Raw genomic sequence first — 17,880 nt, 5'->3', positions numbered from 1 at the left:
AAGGGCTGGCAGAAAGTGGACAAAACTGCAGCTTAAATTCTTGCTGTATTTGTTTGCTATTCATATGAATTTGATGCACAAAACCTGCTCATGGCAACCATGACAAAGGATGACAGGCAGCTCCCTTTATGAACCTTTAATTTTATTTAGTGTCTAATTTCCTTCAAGTTGAATGGCAGCTTTATTCAGAGACTCAAATCAGAGGGTGAAATGCAGACTGATTCTTGTGCGTAATTTGTAAATTGAACTGCCAGTCAAGCCATACCATTTTCTAGATTGAAGTCAAATACTGAAGAAGTACACCTGCTGCCACCTTTTAGTCGCCGTCACCTTGAAATACATTTGCTGCTGAAAACTTTTAATGCAGATTCTTAGATGGAAAAAGACTGGGGAATGAGGGGAAAAGCTTTATAGGTTATTAATTGTCAACAAGTGAATTGCAGCTGACCAATGGAGTGTCAATATGACGGAATTCCATCTTTGACATCAGTTTTACTGTAAATCTGGACTTGAGGCTCAATCTGATTTTTGAACACGTTACAAGGTTATGAGCAATTATAGGACAGAAACAGGCTATTGGCTCAACTATGTCCATGTAGGTATTTAAGCTCCACATGAGACTTCTTCTTTATCTAACCCCATCAATGTATTCTGTTATTTCTTTCTCCCTCATGTGCTTATTCAGCAAATCAATATACTTGAAACCCTGACGTGTACTTCTGAGAAAAGCTCCATACTAACAGAATGAATGCATAAAATCTACTATTCTTAATATACTATGCATTCCCACTTGGGGAATATAGAGCTTATAGTATGAAAACAGACCCTTCAGTCCAACTCATCCATGCTGACCAGATTTCCTTAACTGAACTGTCCCTACTTGCCTGCATTTGGCCCATCTCCCTGTACACCTTTCCCCATCCATGTATCTGTCCAAATGTACCTTAATGTCATTAGTATCCAGAATTTGGTTTTTATCTTGAATATGCTGAATGATTGAGCTTCCACAACTCTCCAAGGTAGAGAATTCCAAAGATTCACCATTTTCTGGGTGAAGGAATTCTTCCTTATCTCAGTCTTAAATGACCTATTCCTTGTTCTGAGAGTATGTCCCCTGTTTCTAGACTCACCAACCAGGGTAAACATCCTACTTACTTCAAATTCGTCATGAACTTGTAAGAGTTTTGTAATTTTCAATGAGATCATCTCTCATTCCTCAAAATCCTGAAGAACATGTGCCAGTTTCTTCAATCTCATCTCATAAGACAATCCTGCTATCCCTGGGATTAGTCTGATGAACCTCCATTTCCCTCCCTCTACAACCAAAATAACTTTCCTTAGATATGGAAATTAAACTGCACACGTTACTCCAGACAAAGGCAGCACGTGGTGAGGTCAGTGCAGGGGAAGAGAGAGAGAGAAAGAAACCCACATTGCTAACTGACAGAGCAGTGAACTTGTGCAATTACTGTCTTTGCTGTTTGAATTCATGTATCACTGGACATCGGAGTACATCTGGGAAAATTAACAAACACTGAAATGCCCAACTGATCTTGGAAGAACCTGTTTGGAAGAGGTCACAGCACAGAAACAGACAAGTGAATAGTTTTAAGTGTGGCCTTATTGTAAGTCTGCAGTACTGAGTAGAGTAGGTACTTTCTTGATTATACATTTTATTGAGATATGTCTTTTGATTAAACTTAAAAATATAAGCTGTAAATATTAAGTTGGCCTGGAACAGTATTTTGTAGACGAATAAGACGGTGCTATTTTCTGGGTCTCTAGATTGAAAGAAGCAAAAATGGCCTTTAGTAGAGTGATATGCTCTTCTTGTCGGATATGGGAGTTTAGGGAGAGTTTACGTGTTGCTGAGGATTATATCTGCAATAAATGCTGTTGGTTGCAAATCCTATCAGATTGAATGGATCAGTTGGAGAGACAGTTAGAGGCAATGAGGAATTTACAAGAGCAAGGAGGTGTGATGGATGGCAGTTATAGGAAGGGAGAAAAGCTGCAGATACAATCAAATAGATGGGTTAACTCGGGGAATGGTAAGAGAGGTAGGCAGGTAGTGCAGGAGCCGTCTGTGGATATCCCCATTTCAAACAAGTATGCTGTTTTGGAAAATGTAGGAGATGATGGATTCTCAGGGGAATGTAACACGAACAAACAAGTTTCTGGTATCGAGACTGGTTCTAATGCAATGAGGGGTACGGCTGGTTCCAAGAGATCAATTGTGTTAGGGGATTCTGTAGTCAGAGGTACAGACAGATGTTTCTGTGGCCAGCCGTGAAAAATCAGAATGGTGTGTTGCCTCCCTGGTGCCAGGATCAAAGATGTCTCGGAGAGGGTGCAGAATGTTCCCAAGGGGATGAGGCCCCAGCACAAGGTCATAGCACACATTGGAACCAACAACATAGGAAGGGAAAAGGATGAAATTCTGAAGGGAGAATATTGAGAGTTAGGCAGGAATTTAAAAAGGATGTCCTCGAGAGTAATACTATCTGGATTACTCCTGGTACTATGAGCTAGTAAGGGGAAGGAATAGGAGGTTAGAGCAGATGAATGCATGGCTGAGGAGCTGGTGTATGGGAGAAGGATTCACATTTTTGGATTATTGGAATCTCTTCTGGGGTAGAAGGATGGATTGCACCTAAATTGGAAGGGGACTAATATACTGGCAATGAGATTTGCTAGAACTGCTCGGGAGGATTTAAACTGGTAAAATGGAAGGTGGAACCCAGGGAGATAGTGAGGAAAGAGATCAATCTGAGACTGGTACAGTTGAGAAAAGAAGAGAGTCAAACAGTCAGGACAGGCAGGGACAAAGCAGAGAACAAGGTAGGACTGATAAATTAAACTGCATTTACTTGGATGCATGAGGCCTAACAGGGAAGGCAAATGAACTCAGGGCATTGTTAGGAACATGGTTAGGGACTGGGATATCATAGCAATTACTGAAATGTGTCTCAGGGATGGGCAGGACTGGCAGCTTAATATTCCAGGATACAAATGGTACAGAAAAGGAGGCAAGAGAGGAGGGGCAAGTGGCATTTTTGGTAAGGGATAGCATTACAGCTGTACTGAGGGAGGATATTCCCGGAAATGCATCCAGGGAAGCTATTTCAGTGGAACTGAGAAATAAGAAAGGGATGATCACCTTATTGGGATTGTATTACAGACCTCTTAATAGTCAGTGGGAAATTGAGAAACAAATTTGTAAGGAGATTTCAGTTATATGTAAGAATAATACGGTGGTTATGGTAGGGGATTTTAACTTTCTAAGCATGGTCTGGGACTGCTATAGTGTTAAGGGTTTAGATGGAGAGGAATTGTGTACAAGAAAACTTTCTGATTCAGTATGTAGACGTACCTTCTGGAGAAGGTGCAAAACTTGACCTACTCTTGGAAAATAAGGGAGGGCAGGTGACTGAGGTGTCAGTGGGGGAGTACTTTGGGGCCAGCGACCATAATTCTATTAGTTTTAAAATAGTAATGAAAAAGGATAGACCAAATCTAAAAGTTGAATTTCTAAATTGAAGTAAGGCTAATTTTGACGGTATTAGGCAAGAACATTCAAAAGCTGACTGGGGGCGGACAAAGGGACTGCGGGAAAATGGGAAGCCTTCAGAAATGAGATAAAGAGAGTCCAGAGACAGTATATTCCTGTCAGGGTGAAAGGAAAGGCTGGATGACTAAAGAAATTGAGGGTTTGGTTAAGATAAAGAAGTAAGCATATGTCAGGTATAGACAGGAAAGAAGGAGTGAATCCTTAGAAGAGTATAAAGGTGGTATGAGTATACTTAAGAAGGAAATCAGGAGGGCAAAAAAGGGGACATGAGATAGCTTAGGCAAATAGGGTTTTTACAAATACATTAAAGACATAAGGGTAACTAGGGAGAGAATAGGGCCCCTCAAAAATCAGCAAGTCAGCCTTTGTGTGGAGCCGCAGGAGATGGGGGAGATACTAAACTAATATTTTGCATCAGTGTTTACTGAGGAAAAGAACATGGAAGATATAGAATGTAGGAAAATAGATGGTGGCATCTTGAAAAATGTCCATATTACAGATGCGGAAGTGCTGGATTTCTTGAAATGCATAAAAGTGGATAAATCCCAAGTGCCTGATCAGGTGTACCCTAGAACTCTGTGGGAAGCTAGGGAAGTGATTGCTGGGCCCCTTGCTGAGATATTTGTATCATCAATAGTCACAGGTGAGGTGCCAGAAGATTGGAGATTGGCTAGTGCCACTATTTCAGAAAGATGGTAAGGACAACCAGGGAACTATAGACCGGTGAGCCTGATGTTGGTGGTGGGCAAGTTGCTGAAGGGAAACCTGAGGGACAGAATGTACATGTATTTGGAAAGGCAAGGACCGATTAGGGATAGTCAACATGGCTTTGTGCATGGGAAATCATGTCTCACAAACTTGATTGAGATTTTTGAAGAAGTAACAGAGGAGTGATGAGGGCAGAGCAGTAGATGTGATCTATATGGACTTCAGTGAGGCGTTCAACAAGGTTCCCCATGGCAGACTATCATCAAGGTTAGATCTCATGGAATACAGGGAGAACCAGTCATTTGGATACAGAGCTGGCTCAAAGATAGAAGACAGAGGGTGGTGGTGGAGGGTTGTTTTTCTGCCTGGAGGCCTGTGACCAGTGGAGTGCCACAAGGATGGGTGCTGGGTCCACTACTTTTCATCACTTATATAAGTGATTTGGATGTGAACATAGGAGATATAATTAGTAAGTTTGCAGATGACACCAAACTTGAGGTGTATTGAACAGCGAAGAAGGTTACTTCAGATTACAATGGGATCTTGATCAGATGAGCCAATTGACTAAGGAGTGGCAGATGGAGTTTAATTTAGATAACCGCAAGGTGCTACATTTAGGAAAAGCAAATCTTAGCAGGACTAATACACTTAATGGTCCAGGGAGTGTTGCTGAACAAAAAAGACCTTGGAGTGCAGGTTCATAGCACCTTGGAAGTAGAGTCGCAGATAGATAGGATAGTGAAGAAGGCATTTGGTAGGCTTACCTTTATTGGTCATAGTACTGAGTACAGGAGTTGGGAGGTCATGTTGTGGCTGTACAAAGCATTGGTTAAGCCACTTTTGGAACATTGCATGCAATTCTGGTCTCCTTCCTATCGGAAGGATGTTGTGAAACTTGAAAGGGTTCAGAAAAAATTTCCAGGGTTGGAGGATTTGATCTATAGGGAGAGGTTGAATAGGCTGGGGCAGTTTTCCTTGGAGCATCAGAGGTTGAGGGTTGACCTTATAGAGGTTAATAAAATCATGAGGGGCATGGATAGGGTAAATAGATAAAGTCTTTTCCCTGGGATGGGGGAGTCCAGAACTAGAGGACAAAGGTGAAAGGGGAAAGATATAAAAGAGACCTAAGGGGTAACCTTTTCACGCAGAGGGTGGTATGTGTATTGAATGAGCTGCCAGAGGAAGTGGTGGAGGCTAGTACAATTGCAACATTTAAAAGGCATCTGGATGGGTTTATGAATAGGAAGGGTTTGGAGGGATATGGGCCGGGTGCTGGCAGGTGGGACTAGATTGGGTTGGGATATCTAATTGGCATGGACAAGTTGGACTGAAGGGTTTGTTTTCTTGTACATCTCTATGATTATATGTGATGTAGGCATCAAATGTTTATTGCTCATCCCTAATTTGCCCTCAAGAAGGTAATAATGAGCTACCTTCTTGAAACAGATCAATCCTTGGGGTGTAAGCGCACCCACAGTAAGTTAGAAAGGGACTTCCATGATTTTTATCATTCATTTTAACATTGAAGAAAGGGTAATATCATTCCAAGTCAGAATGGGATGTGACCTGAAAGGGAAATCGCAAGTTGTGGTTCTCTTGGATCTGCTGCCTTTGACCTTGTGTGTAATGGAGTTTGTGGGTTTGAAAGTTGCTTTGGAAAGAATGTTGGTCTGACAGTGCATCTTGTCGATGGTACACACTGCTGCCACTATGTCAGTGGTGTGGGTAGTGAATGTTGAAGGTGGTGGATGAAGTGCAAATGAAGCAAGCTGGATGGTGTCAAGCTTTTTGAGTTTTGTTGGAGTTGAACTCATTCAGCCAAGAGGGGAATATTCCATCACACTCTTGACCCGTGGCTTGCAGATGGTAGCCCAACACTGCAGAGAAAGGAGATTTACAGTGGAATTCTGAGTCTCCAACTTGTTCTTATAGCCACTTGTTCTGATTGATGATAACCCTAGGATATTGCTAATGGGAAATCAGTAATGCCAATTCCATTGAATATCTCAGGATAATGGTTAGATTCTCTCTTTGGGATGGCCATTGCCTGACATTTGTGTGTCAGCCTAAACCTGAATTTTGTCCAGGTCTTGCTGTATATAGATGTGGACTTCTTCAGCATCTGAGGAGTCACAAATGGTGAATATTGTGCAATTATCAGTGTATCTCCCCACTTCTGACCTTAAGTGCATGAATAGGATAGGTTTGGAGGGATATGGAGCAGGAGCAGGCAGGTGGGACTAGTTTACTTTAGGATTATGTTCGGCATGGACTGGTTGGATCAAAGGGTCTGTTTCCATGCTCTATGACTCAATGACTCTGTGTCAGAGGGAAAGTCATTGATGATAAAGTTGAAGACAGTTGGGCCTAGAAAACGACCCTGAGGAATTCCTGAAGAGGTGTCCTGCTGCTGAGGTATTGACCACCAGCAAACACAACTATCAACCTTTGTGTTAGGTATGACTCCAACTTGTGAAAAGACTTCCCCTGATTTCTATTGACTCCAGTTTTGCTAAGGCGCTTTAATGCCACACTTGGTTGATTGATGTCTTGATGTCAAGGGCAGTCAATCTTGCCTCATCCAAGGTGATTGTGTGGCCAAGGCCAGTGCTATATCCAATGTCTCTTTCCATCACTTTCAGTATTCCAGTATTTCAGTTGCCATTGTCCCTTACTAGCCCTCACAAACAATAGCAGTAAATAAACATCTGTATTTATGCTCCTATTTTCTGAGAAAATGTTAGCTTTGATACTACAGAGTCTATTAAACTTAGGGGTTGTAAGTCTTCTTGCCATGTAGATCTGCCCTTTGGGTATTACTGGGATTTTGGGAAAGACCATAAACTTGAGGGTAAAGCATAGTCTGCATGTCACTGGTCATGCAGGATCACTCAGTTAGCTCCTAAATTAAGTTAAAGGGAAGTACCACAGCTCACAGGTATAGTAATACCCGGTGAATAACAGACACTACGAATAAAACTAAATAATTCATTACATAAAGAAAGATTTGCTTCTCACTTCAGAGACATAATAAAATTAGGCATCCTGTTCTTAATTTATAATGTTGCCTTGCAGACAGGACACACATTCTACTTCAAAAAGGTCCAGACAACAAGTTAATAAAGTGTTGAAGTCCATGACAGTACAAACCATTAAAGCTTCAATGTACGGTGTCATCCTGCATGCTTTACTGCGGTATTTATGTCACTATTAGAACAGACTGGAGCAGCGTAGGCTGATTCTAGTAGCAGTGACTAATCGGGATGTCTCCTATAGCATCACGAGACAATTGCATTTGGTTGGTAATTGACATCGTGTTGATCTCAGGAATTGTGTCATGTTGTACTCTTTAATGATGCAAGTTACTTGCAGGCAAGCTAACAAATGTAAACTAAAAGACTTTTAAAAATAGAAGTGTTTCTACTGAGTTGTGACACACTGGAAGATATAAAGAAACCAGCAGAAGATTTCAGAATGTCTTTCAGCCACTCCTGTTTTCTTTTCATGTAAGGCTGATGTTAGGAAATGCAGATCTTATTTCTCTGCTTTGTTTTGCTTTATGACTTTATTAATCTGTTGTTGCTGCTCTCATCAGGCCGATTTTGCCGTTTTTGTTGAACAAATGATAATTTCCTTTTGGTTTTGAGGAAGTTGAGCAGGAAGATCCTATGCTTTCCAAGATAAAAAAAATCTGATTCTATTTCCATGCAATTGATTGTAGCATTCTATAATGCAGTTTCCCAGCTTAGTGATGTTACCAAGCCATCCAGGCAACCAATATTTAAGAATTCTCATGGACCGTCAAACAGGAAATGGAAAGCACTAAAATTCAGTCACTTTTCAAGTAATTTATGGAAAACAAAATACACATTGGGACAAACTCATGGAAGTTTCAATGCTATAAGTAGTATTCAGGAAGGACAGGAATTGAGCATAAATCCACATGATAGCCTGTGGAAGAGCACTGAATGATAAAATGTAACATCAAGGTTTCTGCTGTTGCACTCAATCCTGAATTTCAGCTATATTTAAAGGGTAATGACACCAAGCATCCAAGAAATGATAGCTGTATTACTATACTAAATCTTTATCCTTATTCGTCCTACCAAAATGTACTATTTCACTGGTGATTGTATTAAGGTCAGCCAGGTGGACATCATAGAATATGAGTTCCCTGATTGGGACTGTTAATTTGGTCCAATCAGGGAACCCAGGCTGACAGTTAAAAACAGGAGTGTCAGACAACCTTGACACTTTGGGAGCTGGATCAATGTCAAAGACTTTTCACATGTAAATAAAGGATGACTCTGTGGCATTATTTCAAGAGCAAAGCATGCTCCTGAAGAAATTCACTCACAACAGTAATCTCTGAGTTGCAGTAAGCATTTCTGATGTCATGCCATTATTTGGGAAGCTTGACTTGTCGAAGCTGATGAAGACTGGGCCCAGACTGTATGAAGAATGTGTTATTTTTTCAGGGCAAATGACATTGGGTCAGATGAAAAGCAACAAACAATTCTCCTAATAGCTTGTGGATTCGCAGCCTTTTTCGTATTAAGAACCTAACTTGTCCTGAGGCACTATTCAAGAGTTGACAGATTTATTACGACCACACGCCTCCTCTAAATCTGAATCACTATCATTTTCACTTGGCAATTCTAAAACCAGTGAAATCCGTATCAGAATTTTTGACTAGGCTAAGATAAATGGCAGAGGCATGTGACTTTGGTTTAACCCTTCATGAGATGCTGAGAGATCATTTGGTATGTGGGATTTATGATGTAACCATCCAAAAGCACCTACTACCTGAAGCCCAACTGGACTTCAAACAGCCACTGCAACAGGTTTTATCATTGAAAAATATGGTGAGTAAAGCATGTGAATTGCAGGATATTCTAATGGAAATGGACACTATGGTCAGTCCAACTGAGCTTTGGTGAACCACTTGAATTAAGGAAGTTCCATCACCTCACTCAGGACATATCCTGAACAGAGGGACTTTAGGTCAGCCCACAGCAAAACCCCAAAACAAAACCAAGCCTTGGCCAAACTGTTAACATTTTCTTATGGATCCAGACCTGGCATTGTAGTCAGTTGCCAGTATGCAGACTTGAGATGGCAAAGGAGTCCCACGAGACCTAAATATAAATAAGGGAACTCACAGGCTGTTATCCAGGAGAGTGCACTCCCTGGAAAGTCCACCTACATCTGGTTTTATTTGCTTCATTAAATTGCTTAGCAGCATCCAAATCAAAATCGATCAAAATAAATCTCTGGTTACATGGTCACCCAGTTCTAATGAGGGTTGATATTGGTACAGCCTTTTCAGTGATCACTCTGGACTCCAAACCTTAAGCTTGTACAAGACCTCGGTTAGGCTGAGAACCTATACTGGAGAAGCTTTCCACATTAATGGCACAACTTTGGTTCCAGTCTCTTATGAGAAGCAGCTGTTCCAGTTACCACTGATTGTATAAAAAGCTTGAACCCAAGCTTGATGGGGCAAAATTGGTTAAGAAAGATTCACCTAGATTGGCTTAACAATTCTCAATTAGAAAATGGCTGCCTGAGTGAAGTCCTAATTAAAAGCCCAGAAATCTTTCAGGGAGGTTTAGGGACTATCAAAGGAGCCAAGGCCACCTTGCATGTTGACCAGGAAGCAATTCCATAATTCTGAAAGGCCTGCCCAGTGCCATTTGCCTTATGGGCAAAAGTAGAGGCAGAAATCAGAAGGCCAGAAAGAGTAGGAATCATCAAACCAGTCCAGTTTGCAGAATGGGCAGTACCGGTTGTACTGATCGTAAAGCCCAATGTGGTTTTAAACAGATGATATATTGGTTTTCACAGCGGGAAAGAGGACATATACTCAAAGCTGGCAGAGGGATTGTCCTTAATGGAGCTGGACATGAGCCATACGAACTTGCAATTGCGATTAGATGAGGATTCCCAGAAATATGCTGCAGTTAATACCCATAAAGGTTTGTACCAATATACAAGACTACCATTTGGGATATCATCAGCCTGTGCTATTTTTCAGTGGACAATGGGGAGCAAGAGTCGTTGTCTCTAGCAAAGGTTACTGCCACGTACTGGCTGAACTCCACTAGGAATTTTGCAAAATGAAGATGTTGGCAAGACATTATGTCTGGTGGTCAGGATTGGATGCAGACATAGCTGCATTGGTGGGGCAGTGCCCACAGTGCCAGCAAGGACAAAAGTTACCACCACCAGCCCCTCCACATTCATGGGAATGGCCAGGTAAACCTTGGACTTAGTTACATGTCGACTCTGCAGGTCCTTGCATGAGCTCGATGTCCTTAGTCATTGTGGCAGCCCACTCAAAGTGTTTGGACATCATACAGTTCATTCTTCAAACACAGGTACAACGATAGAAACACCGTGCACATCTTTTGCAATACAGACTCCCAGAAGTGTTGGTCACTGACAATGGGCCATCATTTATCAGCAGGGAATTTGATTATGTCCTAGAGTCGGATGGCATTCAACATATAAAGACAGCTTCTGGATTAGTGGTGCTGGAAGAGCACAGCAGTTCAGGCAGCATCCGAGGAGCAGTGCCTGAAGGGTGGAGAGATAAGCTAGAGGAGGGTGGGGGTAGGGAGAAAGTAACATAGAGTACAATAGGTGAGTGGGGGAGGGAATGAAGGTGATAGGTCAGGGAGGAGGGTGGACTGGATAGGTGGAAAAGAAGATAGGCAGGTAGGACAAGTCATGGGGACAAGTGCTGAACTGGAAGTTTGGAACTAGGGCGAGGTGGGGGAAGGGGAAATGAGGAAACTATTGAAGTCCACATTGATGCCCTGGGGTTGAAATGTTCCGAGGCGGAAAATGAGGCGTTCTTCCTCCAGGCATCTGGTGGTGAGGGAGCGGCGGTGAATCAACCACACCGCCCTGTGGCCCAACATTTCAACTCCCCCTCCCACTCTGCCATGGAATGGAGATCCTGGGCCTCCTTCACCGCCGCTCCCTCACCACCAGACGCCTGGAGGAAGAACGCCTCATCTTCTACCTCGGAACACTTCAACCCCAGGACATCAATGTGGACTTCAACAGTTTCCTCATTTCCCCTTCCCCCACCTCACTCTAGTTCCAAACTTCCAGCTCAGCATTGTCCCCATGACTTGTCCTACCTGCCTATCTTCTTTTCCACCTGTCCACTCCACCCTCCTCCCTTACCTATCATCTTCATCCCCTCCCCCACTCACCTATTATACTCTATGTTACTTTCTCCCCACCCCCACCCTCCTCTAGCTTATCTCTCCACCCTTCAGGCTCTCTGCCTTTATTCCTGATGAAGGGCTTTTGCCCGAAACGTCGATTTTACTGCTCCTCAGATGCTGCCTGAACTGCTGTGCTCTTCCAGCACCACTAAACCAGAACTGGTTTCCAGCATCTGCAGTCATTGTTTTTACCTATATAAAGACAGCTTCATACCATCCATCATCGAATAGTGTGGCAGAAAGAGCAGTCCAAACATTGAAGGCAGGCTTTTAGGAACAGTCTATAGCTTCATTAGATACCAAACTGTGGCAGTTCCTGTTTGATTATAGGACCACCATTCATTCAACTACAGAGACCGCTCCAGCAGAGTTGGTAATGGGGAGAAAACTCCACACCAGGTTAAATCTGATTCTCCCGATCTGGGGTGGGAGGATGAAACAGCATCAGGAACGCCAATTTCAGGTACAAGACTCTGCAAAACGAGAGAGACCATTTACTTCAGGGGATAAACTTTGGTGGAGGAACAACAGGAATGGCCCTATATGGGTAAGAGACATGGTTGACGTGAGATCAGGTCCAGTGACATATAAAGTTCAAAGGTCTTGAACAAGCATGTGGACCATATGAAAACTGCAAACAAGGCAGGAGCAAAACATGCCTAGCTCCTCAAAACAGTCGGAAAGGCAAGCTGAACCCATGGGTTCTCCCTCTCCACCAAGCTTTGAATAGACATCAGGGTCTGAGATTCCTCAATGCCTTTGCCACCTGAAAAAGAGAATTCATTTCTCCTGAGACACTCCAGGCACAGGAAGCAAGCTACTGTACATTATACGCCGCCAGTATCTGAGGCAAAGTCAGAGCAACCTGTCCTAGTGCAAAAATGCCCCAGATGGAGCTACAAGAAAAAGAAAAGGCCTTTGGCCTCAGACACAGAGAGAGGGGGAAATGGGGATTGTAACAAGGTCAGCCAGGTGGAACTCATAGAATATGAGTTCCCTGATTGGGGCTGTTAATCTGGTCAAGTCAGGGAGCCCTGGCTGACAGATAAAAACAGGAGTGTCAGACATCCTGACATTTGATGGAGCTAGATCAATGTCAAGGACTTTCTATGTGTAAATAAAAGGTAACTATGTGGTAGGATGCTGGCCTCTGTGGAGTTATTTCACTCACACTTATTTTTTTTGAAGCTCATTTGTCATTTATAGTTATCATTTTGCAGGATCCTCCTCCACTCTCCCTCACTTGTCTTCTTAAGAACCTCTTTAAAAATTATACCTAATTTTGGTCATTTAGCTCATTACACTTTATGCAGTAAGTGTAAAGTTTTGTTTCATTGTGTTCATTTGAAGCACCTAGGAATGTTTTATGAAGTTGTACAGATGTTATTTAATAATAATTTCCTGTGTTTTGTTGAAGGTATTCTCTCTATTAACTACACCCCTTAAATTAGTTTCAAATGCAAAATTTTGAAATTGTGCTTTCAATTGCTCAGTCCAAATTGTTTGCATAAATGTTGAACAACAGTGGTCCCAGCACCAATTTTTAATGAAATACTAAGGCCTAAAATTTTCCAGTTTGATTAATGGCCATGTGACCCCTATTCTAGTGCATTTCAAACTTTTTCCCACCATGACTGCATTTCGACTTTGGCAAATGTCTATGCACAAGACACAGGGCAGGAGAGGTTTTTGGTGGACAGCCTATCCTTGTTCGAGTCCTACTTGGGCTCCCTTCCACAACTGTTTCTCCAGTACATCGAATTAGAAAAAAAATCATCAGCTTTGCTTCCAATTTTCATCCTCCTCTCACATTTACATGGTCCAACCCTGACTCTTCCTTTCTATTCCTTGTCTTCACTGTTTCTGTGTCTGGAGATAAGCCGTCCACCAATATCCACTACAAACCCACCGACTCCCACAGTTACTTTACCGGCACTTCCTTACACCCTGCTTCTTGCAAAAACTTCCATTTTCCTGGTTTATCTATCTCCATCTCATCTGTTCCAATGCTGCCACTTTCCATAGGGCTGCCTCTGACATGTTCTTCTCTTTCCTCAACCGAAGATTCCTTCAAGCTGCTTGACTGGTCACTGAGCATGTCTGATCCATTGCCTTCTCTTCGCCTTCACCCTTTCCTCCCACCCACAAGGTGATTCAAGGGATCATCCTCTGCCATTTCTGTCACCTCCATCAGCATGTCACCACCAAATACTTCTTATCTTCCACTCCACTGTCAGCATTCCTCAGGGACCATTCTGTCCATGACACCTGCCCATTCCTCTATTACCTGCCCCATGACATCTTCACAAATAATCACAGAAGGCAAGTGTTCAACGCACAGAAGGCAAAGCACTTGCCCTTTTACCTCCTCCCTCCTCACTGTCCCATGGCCCTAAACATGTGTTGCAGCTGACACAGCAGTTTGCTTATACTTCTTTCAATGTAGTCTGCTGTATTGGATGCTCATAATGTGGTCCCCATTATTTTGGCAAAGCTAAGTGCAGACTGGGTGACTGCTTTGTGGAATATCTCCACTCTGTCTGTAAGAAAGATCTTTGAGAATTTCTTGGCATTTCAATAGACCATATTGCTCCCATGCTAATATTTCTATTCTAGGTTCCAATGAAGCCCAAAAGGAACAACAAATGTACTGCTTAGGCACTTTTCAGCATTCAGGACTCAACAACTTCATAGCATGACCTTCTTCCTCCATTTTGATTTTGCTTACAAGTCCGTCTTCCTCCTTCACCCTCCCCTCAAGCCCACCACACAAACAAAAACACACGTACACACACACACATACACACAGTCACACAGTCTCACACACACACACAGACACAGACACACATCACACACACTTACACATACACACAGTCTCACACACACACACAGACACAGACACACAGTCACACACACTTACACATACACACAGTCTCACACACACAAAGACACAGAACACACAGACGGCTGTCAGCAAAGCAGACCAATTTTCTACTTTCACACCTCATTTTACACAGTTTTAAATTGCAAAATTCTCTTTACCACCATTAGCACCCCCTTGTATTTTGTTATAGGCACATTATGATCCATTCCATTTGCTCCTCCTCCCCATCTTTCAGCCCTTTTCAGTTCTGAAAAAGTCATGTTGGACTTGAAGTGTTAACTCAGTTTCCTTCCACCACAGATGCTGCCAGACTTGTTGATTTTCTCCACGATGGTTTTTATTTCAGATTTCAAAAAAACACAGTATTTTGCTTCCTTTTTCGTGCTGACTTATGTTCTCATTTCCTAAATATTTTTCTGTTACATGTTTGAATAAGAATTCTGTTATATTTCCTGCCTCTGATCTTAACCTACATGGTGTGTTTCCCATTACACTTTTAGCAGTTGTTATGTTTAGGAGTATTAGTGTTCCCATAAAGTGTTTGGATTACAAAGTTTGGTTTTTAAACATATGTGTGAAACTGATGCAGACTGAAATAAAGTGAGTACATCTCATTATTTTCTTTTGCTGACTGCCTCTGGCTGTGGGCTGCATCTATTCAAAAGCCCAATGTCATAATTTTTGCATCATAGTGTGATGTTTCTCTTTATGAGTCTTCAGCTGGCTCCAAACAAATGCATTGCTAGCTCTTGCTAGTGACTGCCTTGACCTTTCTCAGTAATATTTTAAAGCTTTCAGAAAAAAACTACTGTATTTTAAATTGGATAAATGTCAACTGCAAGTTTACTTCAAAGACATCAATTTATGTGGTCATTCTAATTTCAATATCTATTTATAATGTGCTGTCTGTGACATTTATTATTTTTCTTTTAGGTTTGATTTGTCTTTATGTTTAATCGAGACAACTTCAATTGCCATGTGATGAATTATTTACACTAGTTCTAATTTTTTGTCAAATATAATTAACAAAACAGTAAGATACATTAACTAATCAGTCATTAGCTATTTACTACAGCACAGCTCAGCACGATGCTCTAGAATTTATGATCTTTATTACATTGTATATTTAATTAGTTCTTGCAAGTATTATCTCAATTTAAATTATTGTCATGTGATTGAGCATAACTATTTGCTATAGATTTGATCATTATCTCTAATGTGTTATGAATAATTTTAATGTTTCTCAAAGTTGTTTTGAATATTCTGTGACAATTTTGTGAGGTTTATTCCATCGATGGCCCTGTACTGTGGACCATTCAATGTTTTCAGCACTTTATTTTAATATTAATTTATTAACTTGTAATTTCCTCTTGCCTCCTGTCTGTGATTGCTATATTTTCATGATTCAGGTATTGTTTCTATATTAGGATAAATTAATTATGTAAGTAATATGTTTTAAAATTCTGAGATTGTGCGATCATAAGAATATAAGTTTATTACTAAATGAAGTGTTATCTTAGGCTGTTCCATTGGAAACAGATTTTAAAAAGTAACTTTATAATAATCTTGATGATCAGAAATATCCTAATAACATCAGTAGGGCTCGCTTCAGCACAAGCTTATGTAATTAATTTCTCATGATATTCATTCATTTATGATACAATTATTATTTTCTATTTTGCTTTCTAGATATCATTCCATATACAAACCAGCACCAACTAGTGAGGTTTACAGTCGCTGCAAAATAAATCCTAAGGATGCTGAAGAAAATGTGGAAAAAGCACTTGAAGTTTATCATGCCAATGTGAGTGAGTTGGAGCAATTCTACAGCCCTGCAATCCATGTCAATGCAGACCAGGATCCTTACACTGTGTTTGAATACATCGAGAGCTGTGTTGTCAAGCCACTGTCAAAAAACCCAAATGCCTTTGTTTGAGTGATATTGTAGCTAAGAAACTATGATGTCTTTCCTACAGTTTAGATTCTGAATATTTAAATCTTATTAATAGTCATTTATTTAACAGTAAATTTACTTCTTAATTTCTCCTAAATACACACGGTTTCCAATAGTCTATCAGATCTTGCCCTATAACATCTCCATATGTGTGCTAACCAGTGGAAATTATATTAGAGAAAGAGGTTGATTTTTATACAAATCTCTGTCAAACAACTTGGGTAGAAAAAATAGTTGATGCATCTTCTTGATCTGAGGTTGCAGACAGAACAACGATATTATCTACAAGACTATGGAGCTGATGTACCTTATCCTATGATTGTAATTATCTTCTAATCATTCTGAGTGTTGGACCCAACCAGATGAATCTTTGAGAAAACATTATTTGATGATGCAAGGTCTTCCAGGTCCATATATGTAATCAGTTAGCTCTTTATCAGGTAGGCAATAAAGTTTATTATTAAACTAGGCACAGTCAAAGCTGATTCTGTGCCAGAAAGTCGGTGGTTTTCACATTCAAGATTAAACAGCTTCCAATTTATGGATGACACTAAGGGTAAATAAAATTGCCAATAATTACTTGTTTCAGTTGTCATTGCTTACCTTGCTTATTGCGTCGTGTGTATATGAAATGTACAGTATATGCACCATTGTTCTAAGATCAGGGGAGAGACTAATTCATACAATTGCTAACTGAATTGTGGGGGACATAGTGAGAACAGCTAATGACAAACTACATATGCAAGGTATGATGTACAACAAATAAAATGGTAGATGTTTACCTATGGTGAGAAAACTCAAGCGCCCTCCCTTTACTGAAGAGCCCTTTACTGTTGATAATTATTTTATCAAATTGAAGGTTATTTTCTGTACAATAGACCAGCTTACAATCTTGATTTCCAGAATTTCTATTGTCAGTTCTCTTCATATACTTTTGTTTTAATCTTCAGATACTTTTAGTTCATACTGAACACTTACATCTTCAATCTAGCAGGTTTTGAGATTTGTAGCTCAGGTTGAGGTTCTGGATATAAGTTTGCTCGCTGAGCTGAAAGATTGGTTTTCAGACGTTTTGTCACCATACTAGGTAACATCATCAGTGAGCCTCCAGTGAAGCATTGGTATTATGTCCCACTTTCTATTTGTGTTTAGGTTTCCTTGGGTTGGTAATGCCATTTCCTATGTTGGTGATGTCATTTCCCACTCTTTTCTCAGAGGATGGTAAATGAGGTCCAAATCAATGTGTTTGTTGATAGAGTTCCAGTTGGAATGCCATGCTTCCAGGAATTCCTGTATATGTCTCTGTTTGGCTTGTCCTAGGATGGATGTGTTGTCCCAGTCGAAGTGGTGTCCTTCCTCATCAAAATGTAAGGATACTAGTGATAGAAGGTCATGTCTTTATGTGGCTGTTTATGGTCATGTATCCTGGTGGTTAGTTTTCTGCCTGTTTGTCCAATGTAGTGTTTGTTACAGGCCTGTTTGTCCAATGTAGTGTTTGTTACAGTTCTTGCAAGGTGTTTTG

The 17,880-nt window shown here is 41.0% G+C and overlaps 1 protein-coding gene across 1 annotated transcript in view; it reads left to right on the top strand.

Moving 5' to 3' along the window:
* The window catches only part of ak8 (adenylate kinase 8), a 179,600-nt gene extending 162,640 nt beyond the window's left edge, over positions 1 to 16,960 (top strand). Inside the window, exon 13 of the mRNA XM_043720309.2 lies at positions 16,094 to 16,960. Coding sequence (XP_043576244.1) covers positions 16,094 to 16,340 — 247 coding nt within the window. The 3' untranslated portion in view covers positions 16,341 to 16,960. The remainder of the gene's footprint in view (positions 1 to 16,093) is intronic.
* The last annotated feature ends 920 nt before the right edge of the window (positions 16,961 to 17,880 follow it).

This window comes from Chiloscyllium plagiosum, unplaced genomic scaffold (genome assembly GCF_037043375.1).
Source record: "Chiloscyllium plagiosum isolate Xiang-an unplaced genomic scaffold, Cpla_swu_hap1 HiC_scaffold_21, whole genome shotgun sequence".
Lineage (NCBI taxonomy): Eukaryota > Metazoa > Chordata > Chondrichthyes > Orectolobiformes > Hemiscylliidae > Chiloscyllium > Chiloscyllium plagiosum.
The sequence above is the reverse complement of the archived record's forward strand: the minus strand, read 5'-3'. Positions and strand labels throughout refer to the sequence as shown.